Source organism: Salvelinus alpinus, chromosome 15 (genome assembly GCF_045679555.1).
Source record: "Salvelinus alpinus chromosome 15, SLU_Salpinus.1, whole genome shotgun sequence".
Classification (NCBI taxonomy): Eukaryota; Metazoa; Chordata; class Actinopteri; order Salmoniformes; family Salmonidae; genus Salvelinus; species Salvelinus alpinus.
In genome coordinates, this window is record NC_092100.1 from 56,185,583 (window position 1) to 56,206,086 (window position 20,504).

General features: G+C 43.3%; 1 protein-coding gene across 5 annotated transcripts in view; it reads left to right on the forward strand.

The window, feature by feature from the left end:
• Window positions 1-20,504, forward strand: part of LOC139540411 (membrane-associated guanylate kinase, WW and PDZ domain-containing protein 2-like) — a 305,518-nt gene that overhangs the window by 36,981 nt on the left and 248,033 nt on the right. For all 5 annotated transcript variants that reach the window (XM_071344211.1, XM_071344210.1, XM_071344209.1 and 2 more), the window contains exon 2: window positions 3,158-3,274. In XM_071344211.1, coding sequence (XP_071200312.1) covers window positions 3,158-3,274 — 117 coding nt within the window. The remainder of the gene's footprint in view (window positions 1-3,157; window positions 3,275-20,504) is intronic.

A 20,504-nucleotide genomic window follows, 5' to 3' on the forward strand; every position in this document is an offset into this window, starting at 1 on the left:
CTTGGAAAGGCACCTAAGTTTACGATTATTTATCGATTAGATTGACAAAAAAAATACAGGTTGGACAGCTAATGAAAGATGCATTGGTTATTAATGCAACCGCTGATTTAGATTTTTTAAATTAACGTTACTAGACATACAGTGTGCGTTACAGCCAGACTAGTGCCGCAATAATGGCCGACAAATGCGTTTACATTTTTCCACATAAATACGGAATAAAATCATAAATAGCTCTTACTTTTGGACGAGCTTCCATCAGAATCTTGGGCAAGGTGTCCTTTCTCCAAAAGAATCGTTGCTTTGTTGTAAAATGTCCTCTTCAACTTCGGAACTAGCAGCTAACAATAGCTACGTGGCACACACATGTCCAAATCCTCAAAGCGCAATACTACGAAAATTCCGAAAATAGCAATATACTCGCATAAACTGATATAAATCGGTTTAAAATAACTTCGTTATGATGTTTCTAACACCTATATCGAATTAAATCACAGACGGATATATCTTAGGCCAATAACAGGAGCTTTTGAGCATGCCATTCTGAAAGAACGGACATGAGCATGCCGTCCAAAAGAACGGACATGTCACTCCATGGCCTTTTATGAACTCTGTGAAATACGTAGAGACTCCATTCCACTTCTCATTGGTTACTGACATCCAGGGGAAGGCGGGTGCAGTTCATTTCAACCCATAGGGCACATACAGACCTTTAAACTGATCCGAGATCAGAGCCTAGTTTTCAGACCTTCGCATGTCCTGTCATGATTTTCGCTGTAGAAAGAGTTCTGGTTCACCCACAGACATAATTCAAACGGTTTTAGAAACTAGAGATTGTTTTCTATCCAATAGTAATAATAATATGCATATTGTACGAGCAAGAATTGAGTACGAGGCAGTTTAATTTGGAAATGTAAAAAAAGAAATAGTGCTAACAGCTCCCCCTATTGACAAAAGGTTATAGGAGTACCTATTTATTTTTTAACCTCTCAACACAGAGTAGCCGCATGGGCGCAGTCTCTCAAATTGTTTGGAGAAAATATCCTTTCTATTTTATTCAGCTGCGTTCAATTGTATTCTTCATACTATAAAATATAAATAAATAAAATAAAACCCATTCAGCATCGTTCACACCGTCTTAAGGCTGTAGCCCCACACATCTCTTTAAGGATTCACATGTGAGGCTATGTACTAAACAAGCAAAGATTTCAAGACTGGCTTGTACTACGGCTGGCTTGTACTACGGGTGTGTTCGTAATTTTAAACTGGAGTGCCAGAGTGTGCTCTGGGCGTCCGTAAACTCAGAGCGTTTCACTCTCGTAGTGTTCAGATTGCACACAGGACGCTCTGGCCGAGGAGTAGGTTTGATCCGAGCGTTCTGACCTAACAACAGAAGTTAAGAACCCAAGCTAACTGGCTAACAATGGCTAGCTTGCTAGCTACTTCCAGACACAAATGAGAGAATAGCCCACTCTGACCATTGGGATTATGAACCATAATAAGCAATGCAAATGGCTCTGAGATACGAGTAATATTACTACACAGATCATACATGTAACGTTAGCTAGCTAGCCAGCCAGCTACCATTAGCTAGCTAACAGTACACTTTAACTTAGAAACATGTAATATCTGAAAATGTAGCTAGCTAGACTCTCTTACCCGTATACATGGATGGACGCTTCTCCCTCTGTCACGATTCCATGGTTGCCCTTAGTTTGAAGATGTCCTCTGGAGCCAGGTGTTTTATACAACAGCTTTCTGTGTGTTCTCTTTTTTCGACTCCGTCTGCATATTTGCAATCAAATGGCAGAATTTTCTCCATCTCCTTAGCTATCATACTCTGATTCCACTGATTTCTGAACTCGGTCCTCCAGAACGTGGAGAGCAGCACTTATGCAGTTCTCCTACGTGATATATATAAAAAATAAAGATGCATTAGAAAGGATTACCTACACATCCTGACCAGTTCATATTATAGACAGAAGCTTGCTACATGGCAGACCAATCCGAACTCATCTCTTGTCATGTCCAGCCCACTCATTATCTCAGCCAATCATGGCTAGCGGGAAGGTTGCTGTGTTTTTCCGTGGCTAAACCAACTAGGCTTGTAATTTAACAATTTTTTGGTATTTACAGACGGCGTACAAGTTTGTTATTAAGGCACATGAAAGTTCACATGTTCCAAAATGTATTTCTGCCATAAAATTTTGATAAAAAACTTTTTTGAAATTCAAATGGCACTCCTGTGAAGTAGTAATGCGTGACATACGCCTAGTTTCCTGAAACAAGTCACAAATGTGTTTATGTTAATTAACGGTCAATCACCGTGACACCGGCAGTTTATTTCCTTGACAATCACCGGCTGACAAAATTTCATGGCAGCCCCAGCCCTACCTGCATGTTAAATGCTGGGTAATATGATGTGTCGTTAGGGGTGGGGATGGGGGTGTGGTGACATGTGAATGCGGAGAATGGCGTACAGTGTTAGTGCTGTTGTAAGGAAGTAGCTGGATGGTGTTGGATCTGTGAAGTTGTCATGTTGTTCTTTGGGAATTGGTAGTGCTAGATACAGGCCTTGTCATGTGGAGACATTTTAGTGGGAGAGGTTTGGGGCGTGTGGTGTGGTCTATGGTGTATGGTGTACACAATGGGTTTTAAATTCAATTCCTGGACGACCATTTGTCTGCGGATTTTTGCTCCTCCCTTGTACTTGATTGGTCAGTTAAGGTCAATTGATTAGTTAGGAACGCCCCTCACCTGGTTATTTAGGTCTTTATTGGACACAAAATGAAAGTCCCTCAAGGAATTGAGTTTGTCCCCCCTGGTGTCCACTGAAGTTTTACTAGGGTTTGTCATGAGATGTAGGGATGAGGTGATACACTGCCAGATTGAGACTCAATGCACTCTGTCAGACTCAGTACACTATGTCAGTAGTGAGATGTGATATAATAGGCCTCTGTCCATGTCCCCCTCAGTCACACAATTACTGTGATGTGTGTTTGTGTTTTACTACATGCTTGTTTGTGTGTGTGTGTGTATGCGCCTGCCTTCCTGCACGTGTTTGTGTGTGAGTGTGTGCGTCTGCTTGCCTGCTTGTGTGTGTTTTTTAGTGTGTATTTTAACCTTGTGTGTGTGTGTGTGTGTGTGTGTGTGTGTGTAGGGGGCATGGTGGATAAGGACCTCCGGCACTACCTCAATCTGCGCTTCTCCAAGGGTTCCGTGGACCACGACCACCAGCAGATCATCAGAGACAACCTCTACCTCCGCACCGTACCCTGTGAGTCAACACATACACACGCAGTCAGACAGACAGACACCCACAGACACACACACACACTGAAAGACACACGCATAGACACACGCACGGTTGTCATAACCTACCTCCGCGTCTGACCCCTGACCATAGCAGAACACTAGGGATGAATTTCATTATTTATCCTCTCCTTGAGCTCTCTCTCCTTCTCTCCTTGACATTGTACAAATGGACAGGTGGAGGCCAAATTTTTATTTATTTTATTTATTTAACCTTTATTTAACCAGGTAGGCAAATTGAGAACACGTTCTCATTTACAATTGCGACCTGGCCAAGATAAAGCAAAGCAGTTCGACACATACAACAACACATAGTTACACATGGAGTAAAACAACATATAGTCAATAATACAGTGAAAAAAATAAAAAATAAGTCTATATACAATGTGAGCAAGTGAGGTGAGATAAGGGAGGTGAAGGCAAACAAATATATGTATAAATAAATAAAAATATAAAAGGCCATGGAGGCGAAGTGAGTACAACACAGCACGTAAAATAAAAAATAAAAAAACAATGGAATGGTTGGTTTGCGGTGGAAGAAAGTGCAAAGTAGAGACAGAAATAAAGGGGTGCAAAGGAGCAAAATAAATTAATAAATAAATACAGTAGGTAAAGAGGTAGTTGTTTGGGCTAAATTGTAGATGGGTTATATACAGGTGCAGTAATCTATGAGCTGCTCTGACAGCTGGTGCTTAAAGCTAGTGAGGGAGATAGGTGTTTCCAGTTTCAGAGATTTTTGTAGTTCGTTCCAGTCATTGGCAGCAGAGAACTGGAAGGAGAGGCGTCCAAAGGAAGAATTGGTTTTGGGGGTGACTAGAGAGATATACCTGCTGGAGCGCGTGCTACAGGTAGGTGCTGCTATGGTGACCAGCGAGCTGAGATAAGGGGGGACTTTACCTAGCAGGGTCTTGTAGATGACCTGGAACCAGTGGGTTTGGCGACGAGTATGAAGCGAGGGCCAGCCAACGAGAGTGTACAGGTCGCAGTGGTGGGTAGTATATGGGGCTTTGGTGACAAAACGGATGGCACTGTGATAGACTGCATCCAATTTATTGAGTAGGGTTTTGGAGGCTATTTTGTAAATGACATCACCGAAGTCGAGGATTGGTAGGATGGTCAGTTTTACAAGGGTATGTTTGGCAGCATGAGTAAAGGATGCTTTGTTGCGGAATAGGAAGCCAATTCTAGATTTGACTTTGGATTGGAGATGTTTGATGTGAGTCTGGAAGGAGTCCCTGTAGGCGTTCCTACATATCCCTTTCACTCGACCTGTGTTGAGGTGTGACTATTGAGATGCACCCGACCTGTGTTTGAGGTGAGGTGAGACTATTGAGATGCACAAAGTTGTGTTTGAGTTGAATTGAGACTAATTGAGATGCACCCGACCTGCGCTTGAGGTGCGGTGAGACTATTGAGATGCTCCCGACCTGTGTTTGAGGAGCGGTGAGACTATCGAGACCCAGCAACTATCCCAACTATTGAGATGCAGGACATACAGTATAGGCCATATTTGGTTTATTTTAAGTGTTTTCTCCAAGGCGGTTGATGCTAGTGTAACGGATGTGAAATGGCTAGCTAGTTAGCGGGTACGCGCTAGTAGCATTTCAATCAGTTACGTCACTTGCTCTGAAACCAATATGTAGTGTTGCCCCTTGCTCTGCAAGGGCCGTGGCTTTTGTGGAGCGATGGGTAACGATGCTTCGTGGGCGACCGTTGTTGATGTGTGCAGAAGGTCCCTGGTTCGCGCCCGGGTCGGGGCGAGGGGACGGTTTAAAGTTATACTGTTACATTGATGCTGTTGACCCGGATCACTGGTTGCTGCGGAAAAGGAGGAGGTTGAAAGGGGGGTGAGTGTAACGGATGTGAAATGGCTAGCTAGTTAGCGGGTACGCGCTAGTAGCATTTCAATCAGTTACGTCACTTGCTCTGAAACCAATATGTAGTGTTGCCCCTTGCTCTGCAAGGGCCGCGGCTTTTGTGGAGCGATGGGTAACGACGCTTCGTGGGTGTCAGTTGTCGATGTGTGCAGAGGGTCCCTGGTTCGCGCCCGTGTCGGGGCGAGGGGACGGTCTAAAGTTATACTGTTACACTAGATGTGTGCTAGGTAACGGTTGTCTTTTTGAACAGGCTGTGTCTGAAATGTGACCATTTTCACTACTTATGGCTACTATGTAGGGAATGTGTTGCCATTTTAGATGCACTCTGTACGTGAAGATTTACCAGACTACCCTGGTAATACATAAGGAGCCATAGAAAACACTTACCTACGTGAGGACAGAGCCTCTAGCAGGAGTTGTAAAAGAAATGGTCCAAACGTTTAAGTTTCAGGGCAACTTAGAGAGCATTGAATGCTCTAGACAGGCTATATGAATCCTGAATGAATACAGTCTACCGATACTGTTGCTTTGCGTTAAAGGGGTCTCTCTCTCTCTCTCTCTCTCTCTCTCTCTCTCTTTCTCTCTTTCTCTCTTTCTCTCTTTCTCTCTTTCTCTCTCTCTCTCTTTCTCTCTTTCTCTCTCTCTCTCTCTCTCTTTCTCTCTTTCTCTCTCTCTCTCTCTCTCTTTCTCTCTTTCTCTCTTTCTCTCTTTCTCTTTCTCTTTCTCTCTTTCTCTTTCTCTCTTTCTCTTTCTCTCTTTCTCTTTCTCTTTCTCTCTTTCTCTCTTTCTCTCTCTCTCTCTTTCTCTCTTTCTCTCTCTCTCTCTCTCTTTCTCTCTTTCTCTCTTTCTCTCTTTCTCTCTTTCTCTCTTTCTCTCTTTCTCTCTTTCTCTCTTTCTCTCTTTCTCTCTTTCTCTTTCTCTCTTTCTCTCTCTCTATTTTTCTCTCTCTCTATTTTTCTCTTTCTCTCTCCTCTTATTTGGTGTATTTTCTGCCCTGGTGCTCCATTACTGCACACGCTCAGTATCTCCTCTTTTTCTTTCTCTCTTTTTTCTCTCTCTTGCTTCTTCACCCATCGGTCGCCAAGCTCTCTTTCCATGGCAACCAGCCTCGTCTCAGCCCTGTGTTGCCATGACACCCTGCCCCCCTCCCCCACCACTTCATACAGAACGTGCACAGTATTAAAGACCCAATGCAGTCGTTTTTATAAAAATATCAAATCGTTTCTGGGTACCATTTGAGTACCTTACTGTAATAGTTTTCCATTCAAATTGACGAAAATAGCTTTTTAGCAAATAATTATTTAGCAAGCAAACATTTTGCTAGGACTGTCTGGGAGTGGTCTGAGGGGGAGGGGAAAACCAGCTGTTATTGGCAGAGAAGTTTGGAACTCTCTTTGTTATTGGTCTATTAACCAATTGACCAGCATAATGATGTCACCAGGCAAGCCGAAACTTCCGCCCACGCGAACCTGCTGATTAGAAGATCAGGAAAAAACACTGATCACAGTTTTTACAGTGTTAGTTTCATCAGCTGTTGTACAATATGATACAAAAGACAGGTCAAACATAATTTGGACTGCACTGGACCTTTAACACACACACACACACACACACACACACACACACACACACACACACACACACACACACACACACACACTGAGTGTACAAAACATTAAGGACACCTGCTCTTTCCATGACATAGACTGACCAGGTGAATGCTGTGATCCCTTATTGATGTCACCTGTTTAATCCACTTCAAGAAGTTTAGATGAAGGGGAGGAGACAGGTTGAAGTAGGATTTTTAAGCCATGGACAATTGAGACATGGATTGTGAATGTGTGCCATTCAGAGGGTGAACGGGAAAGACCAAAAAATGAAGTGCCTTTGAACGGGTTATGGTAGTAGGTGCCAGGCTCACCGGTTTGTGTCAAGAACTGCAATGCTGCTGGGTTATTCACACTCAACAGTTTCCCGTGTGTGTCAAGAACGGTCCACCAGGCAAAGGACATCCAGCCAACTTGACACAACTGTGGGAAGCATTGGAGTCAACATGGGCCAGCATCCCTCTCGACACCCAGATGAATTGAGGCTGTTCTGAGGGCAAAAGGTGTTTCTAATGTTTGGTGTATATCCATATACTCAGATGGATTTAAAATGCAACAGTCTGACTCTGACTTCTCTCCTCTGTGTGTGAGATATAGAGCGCTTAGTGACAGGTTCTGCCATGTCACCTATAAGAGCGTGACAGTCTGACAGGTGTGCGCACGAGCCCTTTTAGCTCATATGGATGTCTGTCCAGAGGCCTTTTGTATTTTGTTTGTCGTTGCCGTGGGAAACGATGTCATTGCTTTTGATTCTGTTTCCACCAGCACTCTGTTCTGTCAATATGCGCACGCACGAACGCACGACAGGGATGTGACAAATGTAAAAATGATCTTAACATTTTCATGCATGGGACATCATGTCCCACTATTTTTCATCAATGTGATGGCTCGTTGCAGTGATGTATGACAGCGTGTTCATAGAAATCCAACAATCTGTTATTAACACCACATATGGAGTGTCTGAGAGCTCGTGCTTTGTACTGGCAGAGGAATCATTGTACAATTTCTCCATCCTGGCCGTCACGGTTTATCCACATGGAATCTGGTAGTCTGGTTGTAGATACAGTGCATTCGGGAAATATTCAGACCCCTTGACTTTTTCCACGTTTTGTTACGTTACAGCGTTATTCTAACATTAATAAAATAATATTTTTCCTCATCAATCTACACACAATACCCCATAATGACAAAGCAAAAACAGGTTTTTAGACATTTGATCATGCTTGAGATGTTTCTACAACTTGATTGGAGTCCACCTGTTGTAAATTCAATTGACTGGACATGATTTGGAAAGGCACACACCTCTCTATATAATGTCCCACCGTTGACAGTGCATGTCAGAGCAAAAACCAAGCCACGAGTTCGAAGGAATTGTCCGTAAAGCTCCTAGACAGGATTGTGTCAAGGCACAGATCTGGGGAAGGGTACCAAAAAATGTCTGTAGCATTGAAGTTCCCCAAGAACACAGTGGACTCCATTTTTAAGTGGAAGAAGTTTGGAACCACCAAGGCTCTTCCTAGAGCTGGCCGCCCGGCCAAACTGAGCAATCGGGGGAGAAGGGCCTTGGTCAGGGAGGTAACAAAGAACCCGATGGTCACTCTCACAGACCTCCCGAGTTCCTCTGTGGAGATGGAAGAATCTTACAGAAGGATAACCATCTCTGCAGTACTCCACCAAATGGGCCTTTATGGTAGTGGCCAGCCGGAAGCCGCTCCTCAGTAAAAGGCACATGATAGCCTGCTTGGAGTTTGTCAAAAGGCACCTAAAGACTCTCAAACCATGAGAGACAAGATTATCTCGTATGATGTAACAAACATTGAACTCCTTGGCCTGAATGCCAAGCGTCAGGTCTGGAGGAAACCTGGCACCATCTCTACGGTGAAGCATGGTGGTGGCAGCATCATGCTGTGGAGATGTTTTTCAGCGGCAGGGACTAGGAGACCAGTCAGGATCAAGGAAAGATGTACAGAGTAAAGTACAGAGAGATCCTTGATGAAAACCTCCAGAGTGCTCAGGACCTCAGACTGGGGCGGAGGTTCACCTTCCAACAGCACAACGACCCTTGGCACACAGCAAAGACAACGCAGGAGTGGCTTCGGGACAAGTATCTTCATGCCCTTGAGTGGCCCAGCCAGAGCACAGACTTGAACCCGATCAAACATCTCTGGAGAGACCTGAAAACAGCTGTGCATCAACGCTCGCCAACCAACTTGACAGAGCTTCAGAGTATCTGCAGAGAAGAATGTGAGAAACTTCCCAAATACAGGTGTTCCAAGTTTGTAGCCTCATACCAAGAAGACTCGAGGCTGTAATCGCTGCCAAAGGTGCTTCAACAAAGTACTGAGTAGAGTCTGAATACTTACAGTTGAAGTTGGAAGTTTACATACACCTTAGCCAAATACATTTAAACTCAGTTTTCAGAATTCCTGATATTTATTCCTAGTAAAAATTCCCTGTCTTAGGTCAGTTAGGATCACCACTTTATTTTAGAAATGTGAAATGTCAGAATAATAGTAGAGATAATTATTTATTTCAGCTTTTATTGCTTTCATCACATTCCCAGTGGGTCAGAAGTTTACATACACTCAATTAGTATTTGGTAGCATTGCCTTTAAATTGTTTCAAACGTTTTGGGTAGCCTTCCACAAGCTTCCCACAATAAGTTGGGTGAATTTTGGCCCCTTCTTCCTGACAGAACTGGTGTAACTGAATCAGGTTTGTAGGCCTCCTTGCTTGCACACGCTTTTTCAGTTCTGCCCACAATTTTCCATAGGATTGAGGTCAGGGCTTTGTGAAGGCCACTCCAATACCTTGACTTTGTTGTCCTTAAGCCATTTTGCCACAACTTTGGAAGTATGCTTGGGGTCATTGTCCATTTGGAAGACCCATTTGCGACCAAGCTTTAACTTCCTGACTGATGTCTTGAGATGTTGCTTCAATATATCCACATAATTTTTCATCCACATGATGCCATCTATTTTGTGAAGTGCACCTGTCCTTCCTGCAGCAAAGCACCCCCACAGCATGATGCTGCCACCCCCGTGCTTCACGTTTGGGATGGTGTTCTTCGGCTTGCAAGTGTGTTCCTAGGCTTCTCCAAAATGTTCGATCTTTGTCCCCATGTGCAGTTGCAAACCGTAGTCTGGCTTTTTTATGGCGGTTTTTGAGCAGTGGCTTCCTCCTTGCTGAGTGGCCTTTCAGGTTATGTCGATATAGGACTCGTTTTACTGTGGATATAGATACTTTTGTACCTGTTTCCTTCATCATCTTCACAAGGTCCTTTGCTGTTCTTCTGGGATTGATTTGCACTTTTCGCACCAAAGTACGTTCATCTCTAGGAGACAGAACGCGTCTCCTTCCTGAGCGGTATGACGGCTGCGTGGTCCCATGGTGTTTATACTTGCGTAATATTGTTTGTACAGATGAACGTGGTGCCTTCTGGTGTGTGGAAATTGCTCGCAAGGATGAACCAGACTTGTGGAGGTCTACAATTTATTTTCTGAGGTCTTGGCTGATTTCTTTAGATTTTCCCATGATGTCAAGCAAAGAGGCACTGAGTTGTAATTTTTTTAAATTTCACCTTTATTTAACCAGGTAAGCTAGTTGAGAACAAGTTCTCATTTACAACTGCGACCTGGCCAAGATAAAGCAAAGCAGTGCGACAGAAACAACAACACAGAGTTACATGGAATAAACAAGCGTACAGTCAACAGAATAGAAAAAAAGTGTATATAAGTGTATATATACAGTGTGTGCAAATGGCATGAGTAGGTATGACAATAAATAGGCCATAGTAGCAAAGTAATTACAATTTAGCAGATTAACACTGGAGTGATGGATGAGCAGATGATGATGAGCAGATGATGGTGTGTAAGTAGTGATACTGGTGCGCAAAAGAGCAGCAAAGTAAATAAAAACGATATGGGGATGAGGTAGGTAGATTGGGTGGGCTATTTACAGATGGACTATGTACAGCTGCAGCGATCGGTTAGCTGCTCAGATAGCTGATGTTTAAAGTTAGTGAGGGAAATGTAAGTAGACCTTGAGATACATCCACAGGTACACCTCCAATTGACTCAAATTATGTCAATTAACCTATCAGAAGCTTCTAAAGCCATGCCATCATTTTCTTGAATTTTCCAAGCTGTTCAAAGGCACAGTCAACTTAGTGTAAGTAAACTTCTGACCCACTGGAATTGTGATACAGTGAATTATAAGTGAAATAATCTGTCTGTAAACAATTGTTGGAAAAATGACTTGTATCATGCGCAAAGTAGATGTCCTAACCAACTTGCCAAAACTATAGTTTGTTAACAAGAAATTTGTGGAGTGGTTGAAAAACGAGTTTTAATGACTCCAACCTAAGTGTATGTAAACTTCCGACTTCACCTGTATGTTATAGTGATATTTCCGTAAAAAAATGTGCTTTGTCTTTATGGGGTATTGTGTGTAGATTGAGGGACAAAAAAAAATGAAATAAGGCTGTAACGTAACAAAATGTGGTAAAAGTGAAGGGGTCTGAATACTTTCCAAATGCACTGTATGCCACCTGGGCATTGAAGCAGACATTGTATACCATTAACAAAGGCTGCATATCAACTGCAATCATTTCTGTATTCAGTGTATTGATTTTCTCACTTTGTCCCTTATCCACTTCTTTCGTGTGAAGAGCCTGTCTAATGCCTGTAGTCGAGGGCCTGCGCTGCTCCCAGCAATGGTTTGGGTCTCACGGTGCCTACCTTTTCAAAGACCATGACAGTTATTCTGACCATTTGATATTTCAATTGTGTACATATTACATTATAAATAATACATGAATGCATTTATTATGTTAAAATAGGTCATAAGAAACCTCAGGAAACCAAATGTAAATTGGAATTCCTCAGAAAATGTATTGATTGATCCAGAAGCACATGGAAAATAAGATGATAGTGTATTTTATGACTGCAAGACAACAGTTGCTGGCCTGTCCAAACTACTCCTAAACTATATTGAAACTAATTTCACACATAATAATAATAAATGTGGCCTAAAGACAATATCGAATTGACAATAGTCTGATGAGTGACTATTCTATTGTCAAATAGAGAATGAGGAGACTGATGACCAGCGCAGCTTGCATTGACGGTGTGCATTGGCAAAGAAGCGAGGAGCTTACCAAATAGCACTTCTTCCATATCATCCCACAGAGGTCTAGGCAGGCCAGACGTATTGATTGCTACGCCCTATCAGAAGGAGCAGATTCCAAGGTTTCTAATGAACCTTGCCAAATAACTCTACAAATTGCACGAATGGTCTCTGTTTCAAAATATTACTTTTTCCTAGATTAATTGTGGCTCTGTGCATTCCTCATCGGCAATAGAAATATAATTGATAATTTCTTCTGTTCCATTATATTCTTACTGTAAAATATGTGTGTTGACTGTGGTAGGGCAGGGCCTGTGATATCTGCTGAATGAACAAGTTGCTTTCATTGGCAAGGCACAGTCGTAGAATGGCATGGCACAGCCCTAGCCTTGGTACTAAAGCGCAGATAAATAAAACTCAAAACATGCTATTCTGTTCTTTTGAAATAATTAGCCTTGTATCATGTTTTTTATGACTTTCCTAAACAAAATATGAATGGATTTATTTGTGATTGTGTATATTAACACGAGAAAGGCAGCGAGCATCATAATGACTCAAAACAAATTAAACAAAGTGTTTAATTACTCTGCCATTTTGAAAGTCATGCCCCCCTCCGTCCTTGACTTTTCCTAAATATGTCTACATAACACACTGTCATTGTTTGAGTCTTAATATCACAAACTGAACTGGAGTTATAAGGAGTTCCTTTTTTGAATGGTTTTCCCCCGGCCTGCTCCGCTCCGATAGTTGAATGTGCCATGCCCAGTTGATAATCACCTTGATAATTGCCTCAAATCTGAGCCTAAACTAAGGAATTTCACACATATAACAACAGATTAAGTAAACGAAGTATAGTATTATGTTGGAGAATGGGTGAGTTGATGCGAACGATGCGTAATTATGTAATCTCCAGTTGTGAATGAAGAACAGGGTATTCTTTTTGTATTTATTTATTTACACTTTAACTTCTGTATTTTTTTGTGGGTTTTGGTTTTTACACATAGCCTACAGTAACAAAGTAATGAAACATTTTATTATGTTCTTTCAAATATTTACATTCCATATTCTAATGTTACCTAACACCTTCATAAACACAACCAAATGAAATTGGCATGAAGGGAGGTCCAACAAGGCCAGGCTTTGCTAGTTATTTATTAGACTGGTGGCTGTTGGTACTCATCGAGGCCCGGCTATTCTACTGTTAAATATGCATACGGTCATTTAGACCTTCATGGCGCTTTAAGGATGAAATGGTCAGAAAGTTTTTTTCTTTTAGGATATTTATCTGAAAGTACCGCTAAAATACACATATTTAGGAAAAGTCAGGGACAGGTGTGTTCAAGGTTTTTATTGAAATCATTTTTTGAAATTACAAAATTGAAAGGGGTCAGATGAACTGTTTTAGCAGTTATAGTGTTAAGCATTGCACCTGTACTGCAACTGTAGCTCAATTCCACGTCGGAAAGTGTGCATTTCACCACCTTCTCATTTAACTTCTCAAAGTATTGCCATGCCGGATTTCGCTGCTGTCGCTTCCCTGACTCTCTCTCTGCCATTTGAACAACAATGACGTGTGGAGCACTTTATATCCGTGGCCAATCATTTTAAATACTCATATCTCCTCCTACTAATGTTACAGCATTGTTGCTGTATTTTCACCTTTATGTTGATGATCGGGACCCAGAACTACACTGTGATTTAATTTTTGTGGGGAAAAAACACACCAAAAAAACAGTTTTTTGGTTAGGAATTTTTTATGAACGTTAACAATCCCTCACACCCCAAACACACGTAACCGCACGCATCAGAGTTTCCATTAGCCAGTAATAGCCGGCTTTTGGCCGATTTTAAAACTAAATAAATAGAAAAGCCGATAAATAAAATTGGTGCCGGCCAATTGTCTGTGAGAAGAAGAAAATATCCCATTGCGAATTAATGCTTTTTAGCCCATTCATTGATGGAAATACCAGTCGACGTAAATACATTTGACTGGTCATGCTTATTTACATAGTTTTGCGGAATTAAATTGTTGCGGGTGTACAGTTTTCTTTCTGTATCTTATTTAGCACCCGTACAGCATACAGATACAGAGCCTTTGAGCGGAAAATCTGTCAGACATCCCCAGAGCAGCTACTACAGCATCTCAAATAGCAAATGCATAGACGACGGCTTCATCAGCAGGCTTCATCAGCAGGCTTCATCAGCAGGCTTCATCAGCAGGCTTCACACACCACTTTGCAATGAGTTGGAGGTAGTATGCATTTCGAAAATATATACTTAATTGTAGCCTAGCCAAAATCAGACCATATCCATGGAGGCAATAATATATAATACTGGCAAGTTGCTTATCGAGGGGGTTGAGCTCCTGTGTCCCCTTTCCCCCCGCCTGTGGCACAAATACTTATGTCTGTGTAAGGCTATGCGCCTTTTGGCCTCCACTTTTATGTCGGACCGCGTCTCTTTTTTCTCAGACCTGAGCCAGCAGCATTCACAGCGTCCGTCACATGCTGCCACTCTAACGCCTTTTTGGCACACTGTGTCCACCAAACAATATATTTTTTTCTTGCTTCAACCTTCTCTACAAGAACTTCCATTTCACACTTGGTGAAATGTCTCTTTTTTAGCTTTTCTGTCGGGATTTGCCGTCATTGTCGTAATACAGTCACTATGGATGAATATTAGTTAGGGGCGTTTCACTGACTATTTATAGGCAACTATGGGCGTTAAAGGGGTGGGACAAGACGCTCGCTCACGTGCGACAAATTTCGAGTTGATTGTGATTTTTAAAGGGAAACCGGCGTGGAACGTGCGTGCGCACTGTGTTATAAATCTGAATATTTTTGTGCTTAAGCACTTTCTATGTTTCGTCCGTACGCCACCTTTTGACGTGAACCCACCACACAGTTTTATAAATGAGCCCCACTCCATGGTCTTGTAGTTTTTTTTCACCATTTCAACGTGTGGGCCACGGCCTCGCATTCTCTGGTCTAATGTAATTGTAACTAATTTCATTAGTGAGTCCTTTTTAACTTCTTAAGGCACTCTGGCCTTGGAAGGCGTTCTGTCATGTTGACACAAACTCTAAGCTCACTTGGGCGTGGCTACTGACTGGGCACAAGTTTGCATGAAATACAATTCTCCTTTAGAAGTCTAAAATCACATTTTTATATTGTATTAACATCCTACTGGGTAGGAACTTCACAGCTAGAATGTGTTTCCTTCCTAAGTTACAGTGTTTACGTTATACAGTCTTTCTACCAATTTGAATGACATCACAAAATGGACATACATTTTCCATATTCCATCTCTCATCATTCCCAAAATTCGGATGTTGAAATATGTTGTCCCAGTGTTCATTGTTTGATGTTGAAGTTTTAAGTGACCACTCTTCTGCAACACCCATACATTCAATTCTCCCTTACTAGAGACCAAGAAAAAGAAAGTTCTCTCTAAAATGTATGACTGGCTGTTAAGTCGTAAAACAGGCCCAACCCCCCGCTTTCCTCTCCTGTGGGAGAGAGGGGGGGGGGGGGTCTGGCTATCTGTCAGCCATTGCCAGTTGATCTGGCACCTTTGATCCTCACCAAGGAGAGAGAGTCATGACAGTTGTGGTGCATTGATGCTTCCTTTGTGACGTGTTGCTACTACGTTTGTGCTACTCTGCTTCTATGCTTGCTCTTACTTCCGGCGCCGAACAGGATGGCTGCCTCGCTTCGCGTTCCTTGGAAAATATGCAGTATTTAGTTTTTCTATGTGTTATTTCTTACATTGGTACCCCGGGTGATCTTAAGTTTCATTACATACAGCCGGGAGGAACTACATAACGTCAACTAACCACCCTTCCTACCAGGAATATGACTTTCCCGAAACGGATCCAGTGTCTTGCCTTCCACCCAATACAATGGACCTGATCCCAGCCGGCGAAGCTACACGACGCCGAAAAAGGGGCAAACGTAGCGGTCTCCTGGTCAGGCTTCGGAGACGAGCACATCGCGCTCCACTCCCTAGCATACTACTCGCCAATGTCCAGTCTCTTGAGAATAAGGTCGATGAAATCCGAGCACGGGTAACATTTGAGAGAGACATCAGGGATTGCAACGTGCTCTGCTTCACGGAAACATGGCTAACTGAAAAGACGCTAACGGAGTCGGTGCAGCCAGCTGGTTTCTTCACGCATCGCGCAGACAGAAACATACATCTTTCTGGTAAGAAGAGGGGCGGGGGGGTATGCCTCATGATTAACGAGACGTGGTGTGACCATCATAACAACACTCAGGAACTAAAGTCATTCTGTTCACCTGATCTAGAACTCCTCACAATCAAATGTAGACCGCATTATCTACCAAGGGAATTCACTTCGGTCATAATCACAGCCGTATATATTCCCCCCCAAGCAGACACATCGATGGCCCTGAACGAACTCTATCTGACTCTCTGTAAACTGGAAACCACACACCCTGAGGCTGCATTCATCGTAGCTGGGGATTTTAACAAGGCTAATCTAAAAACAAAACTCCCTAAATTCTATCAGCACATCGATTGTCCGACCAGGGCTGGCAGAACTCTGGACCATTGTTATACTAACTTCCGCGACGCATATAAGGCCCTCCCCCGCCCTCCTTTCGGAAAAGCTGACCACGACTCCATTTTGTTGATTCCAGCCTACAAACAGAAATTAAAACTACAAGCTCCCGCGCTCAGGTCTGTTCAACGCTGGTCCGACCAATCTGAATCCACGCTTCAAGACTGCTTTGATCACGCGGATTGGAATATGTTCCGCACGGCGTCCAACAACAACAATGATGAATATGCAGATTCGGTGAGCGAGTTCATTAGGAAGTGCATTGACGATGTCGTACCCAGAGCAACGATTAAAACATTCCCAAACCAGAAACCGTGGATTAACGGCAGCATTCGCGTGAAACTGAAAGCGCGAACCACTGCTTTTAACCAGGGCAAGGTGACCGGAAACATGACCGAATACACACAGTGTAGCTATTCTCTCCGCAAGGCTATCAAACAGGCTAAGTCCCAGTACAGAGACAAAATTGAATCGCAATTCAACAGCTCAGACACAAGGGGTATGTGGCAGGGTCTACAGTCTATCACGGATTACAAAAAGAAAAGCAGCCCCGTCGCGGATCAGGATGTCTTGCTCCCAGACAGGCTAAATACCTTTTTTGCCCGCTTTGAGGATAATACAGTGCCACTGACACGGCCCACTACCAAAACCTGCGGGCTCTCCTTCACTGCAGCCGATGTGAGTAAAACATTTAAACGTGTTAACCCTCGCAAGGCTGCAGGCCCAGACGGCATTCCCAGCCGCGTCCTCAGAGCATGCGCAGACCAGCTGGCTGGTGTGTTTACGGACATATTCAATCAATCCTTAGCCCAGTCTGCTGTTCCCACATGCTTCAAGAGGGCCACCATTGTTCCTGTTCCCAAGAAAGCTAAGGTAACTGAGCTAAACGACTACCGCCCCGTAGCACTCACTTCCGTCATCATGAAGTGCTTTGAGAGACTAGTCAAGGACCATATCACCTCCACCCTACCGGACACCCTAGACCCACTCCAATTTGCTTACCGACCCAATAGGTCCACAGACGACGCAATCGCAACCACACTGCACACTGCCCTAACCCATCTGGACAAGAGGAATACCTATGTGAGAATGCTGTTCATCGACTACAGCTCAGCATTTAACACCATAGTACCCTCCAAACTCGTCATCAAGCTCGAGACCCTGGGCCTCGACCCCGCCCTGTGCAACTGGGTCCTGGACTTCCTGACGGGCCGCCCCCAGGTGGTGAGGGTAGGTAACAACATCTCCACCCCGTTGATCCTCAACACTGGGGCCCCACAAGGGTGCGTTCTGAGCCCTCTCCTGTACTCCCTGTTCACCCACGACTGCGTGGCCATGCACGCCTCCAACTCAATCATCAAGTTTGCGGACGACACTACAGTGGTAGGCTTGATTACCAACAACGACGAGACGGCCTACAGGGAGGAGGTGAGGGCCCTCGGAGTGTGGTGTCAGGAAAATAACCTCACACTCAACGTCAACAAAACAAAGGAGATGATTGTGGACTTCAGGAAACAGCAGAGGGAGCTCCCCCCTATCCACATCGACGGGTCAGTAGTGGAGAAGCTGGAAAGTTTTAAGTTCCTCGGTGTACACATCACGGACAAACTGAATTGGTCCACCCACACAGACAGCGTTGTGAAGAAGGCGCAGCAGCGCCTCTTCAACCTCAGGAGGCTGAAGAAATTCGGCTTGTCACCAAAAGCACTCACAAACTTCTACAGATGCACAATCGAGAGCATCCTGTCGGGCTGTATCACCGCCTGGTACGGCAACTGCTCCGCACACAACCGTAAGGCTCTCCAGAGGGTAGTGAGGTCGGCAGAACGCATCACCCGGGGCAAACTACCTGCCCTCCAGGACACCTACACCACCCGATGTCACAGGAAGGCCATAAAGATCATCAAGGACAACAACCACCCAAGCCACTACCTGTTCACCCCGCTATCATCCAGAAGGCGAGGTCAGTACAGGTGCATCCAAGCAGGGACCGAGAGACTGAAAAACAGCTTCTATCTCAAGGCCATCAGACTGTTAAACAGCCACCACTAACATTTAGCGGCCGCTGCCAACAAACTGACTCAGCTCCAGCCACCTTAAAAATGGGAATTGATGGAAATTATGTAAAAATGTACCACCAGCCACTTTAAACAATGCCACCTAATATAATGTTTACATACCCTACATTACACATCTCTTATGTATATGTATATACTGTACTCTATATCATCTACTGCATCTTGCCATCTTATGTAATACATGGACCACTAGCCACTTTAAACTATGCCACTTTATGTTTACATACCCTACAGTACTCATCTCATAGGTATATACCGTACTCTATACCATCTACTGCACCTTGCCTATGCCGTCTGTACCATCACTCATTCATATATCTTTATGTACATATTCTTTATCCCTTTACACTTGCGTGTATAAGGTAGTAGTTGCGGAATTGTTAGGTTAGATTACTTGTTGTTATTACTGCATTGTCGGAACTAGAAGCACAAGCATTTCGCTACACTCGCATTAACATCTGCTAACCATGTGTATGTGACTAATAAATTTGATTTGATTTGATTTGATTTATGTGCAGGTGTGTGGAAGCGATGACACGGAAGAGATTGTTTAATATGCTTTCCCAACTGCAAAGCCCTAAGCCTTACTCTGTCTTTTCTCTTTCTCTATATTCCTTGTCTCTTCTCTTTTCTATCTCCCTCTCTACTTTCGCTCTCATCCCTCGACATCTCTCTGTTTGCTCCCTCTAGCTTTTTCTTAGTCTCTCTATCCCCCCTCTCTCTTATTAATCGTTCTCTTGTTCGCTTTGTTCTCTCCGTTCTGTTCCTCTCCCGTCATTTCCTCCAAGCGGTCTTCTCTCATTCTACTCTGGTACGCCTCCATGCCCCCTAAGCCTCTTCCCCAGAGCTGTGAGGATGTAATGCCAGCAGAGAGAGAGTGACAGGGGGTGCATCCCAAATGGCACCCTATTTCCTATGTTGTGCACTACTTTTGACCAGGGTCTGTAGTGCACTGTATCTGAAATAGGGTCCAATTTGGGGCACTCCCCAGGTTGAAGTAACAATTACTGGCTGTATAGTTCTGCACATCCTGTAGAGTGGAGACTCTCAATGCATAGGGCATGAGGATGTATAGAAAACACATACAAAAATGTGTGTTTATTTTCCCTGTTTTTTGTGTGTCCAATATTCCTGGGATACTGTGCTGTCACAATGCATATTGTTGCTGTCGGATGGAAACCTAACCCCCAAAAGGCAATTTTTCATTTCAACATTAATGAACTTAGCATAACGTAAATTCATAATTTTACTATGTTCTGGGTCAGATATTCACACGTCACTAAACAATTGCTGTTTTTCCCAACAACCAAAAAACCTATACATTTGAGTTACGCGTTTTGCGCATATTATACAGTATATGGCGATACATGGCTTTCTTATCATTGATTAGAACAGGCCAAGTCTGAACCAGCGAGTGGATCACCATTTTTGCTATAATCCTCCATTAATTGACAATCATTTAATATTATTTTATCATGTGAATCATTTATAAAGTGTATACTCATGATTAACTAAGACATGATTGGTCTACTTGACAATGGTTGCAATTGCTATTAATATAATAATTCACTTCGTTACCTACCTTCCAGTCACACACTCAGGGCTGTAGCCACAGGCAACCACCCCTAAACTTTCCGTTCCAACCAATATTTTACTTTTAAATCCACAAATAAAGTGTTATGTGTAGTTATGTTATGAGTAGAGAAGAAGGTAGACACTTGATCTGAATTAAAGCCCGCTGCTTCACTCATTCTCCCTCTGGCCCGCTGCCTACCGATGGTGCACGCATAGCCAAATGACCCTGTCTCATTAAACCTATAGACTGATCTGTTTGTGTGTGCATCCATTTCTACTTTAAATAAAAGCTAGCTAGAGGATGGTTGAAATGTCTCCATCGGGCTACATTATGTGATACATGGGTTAT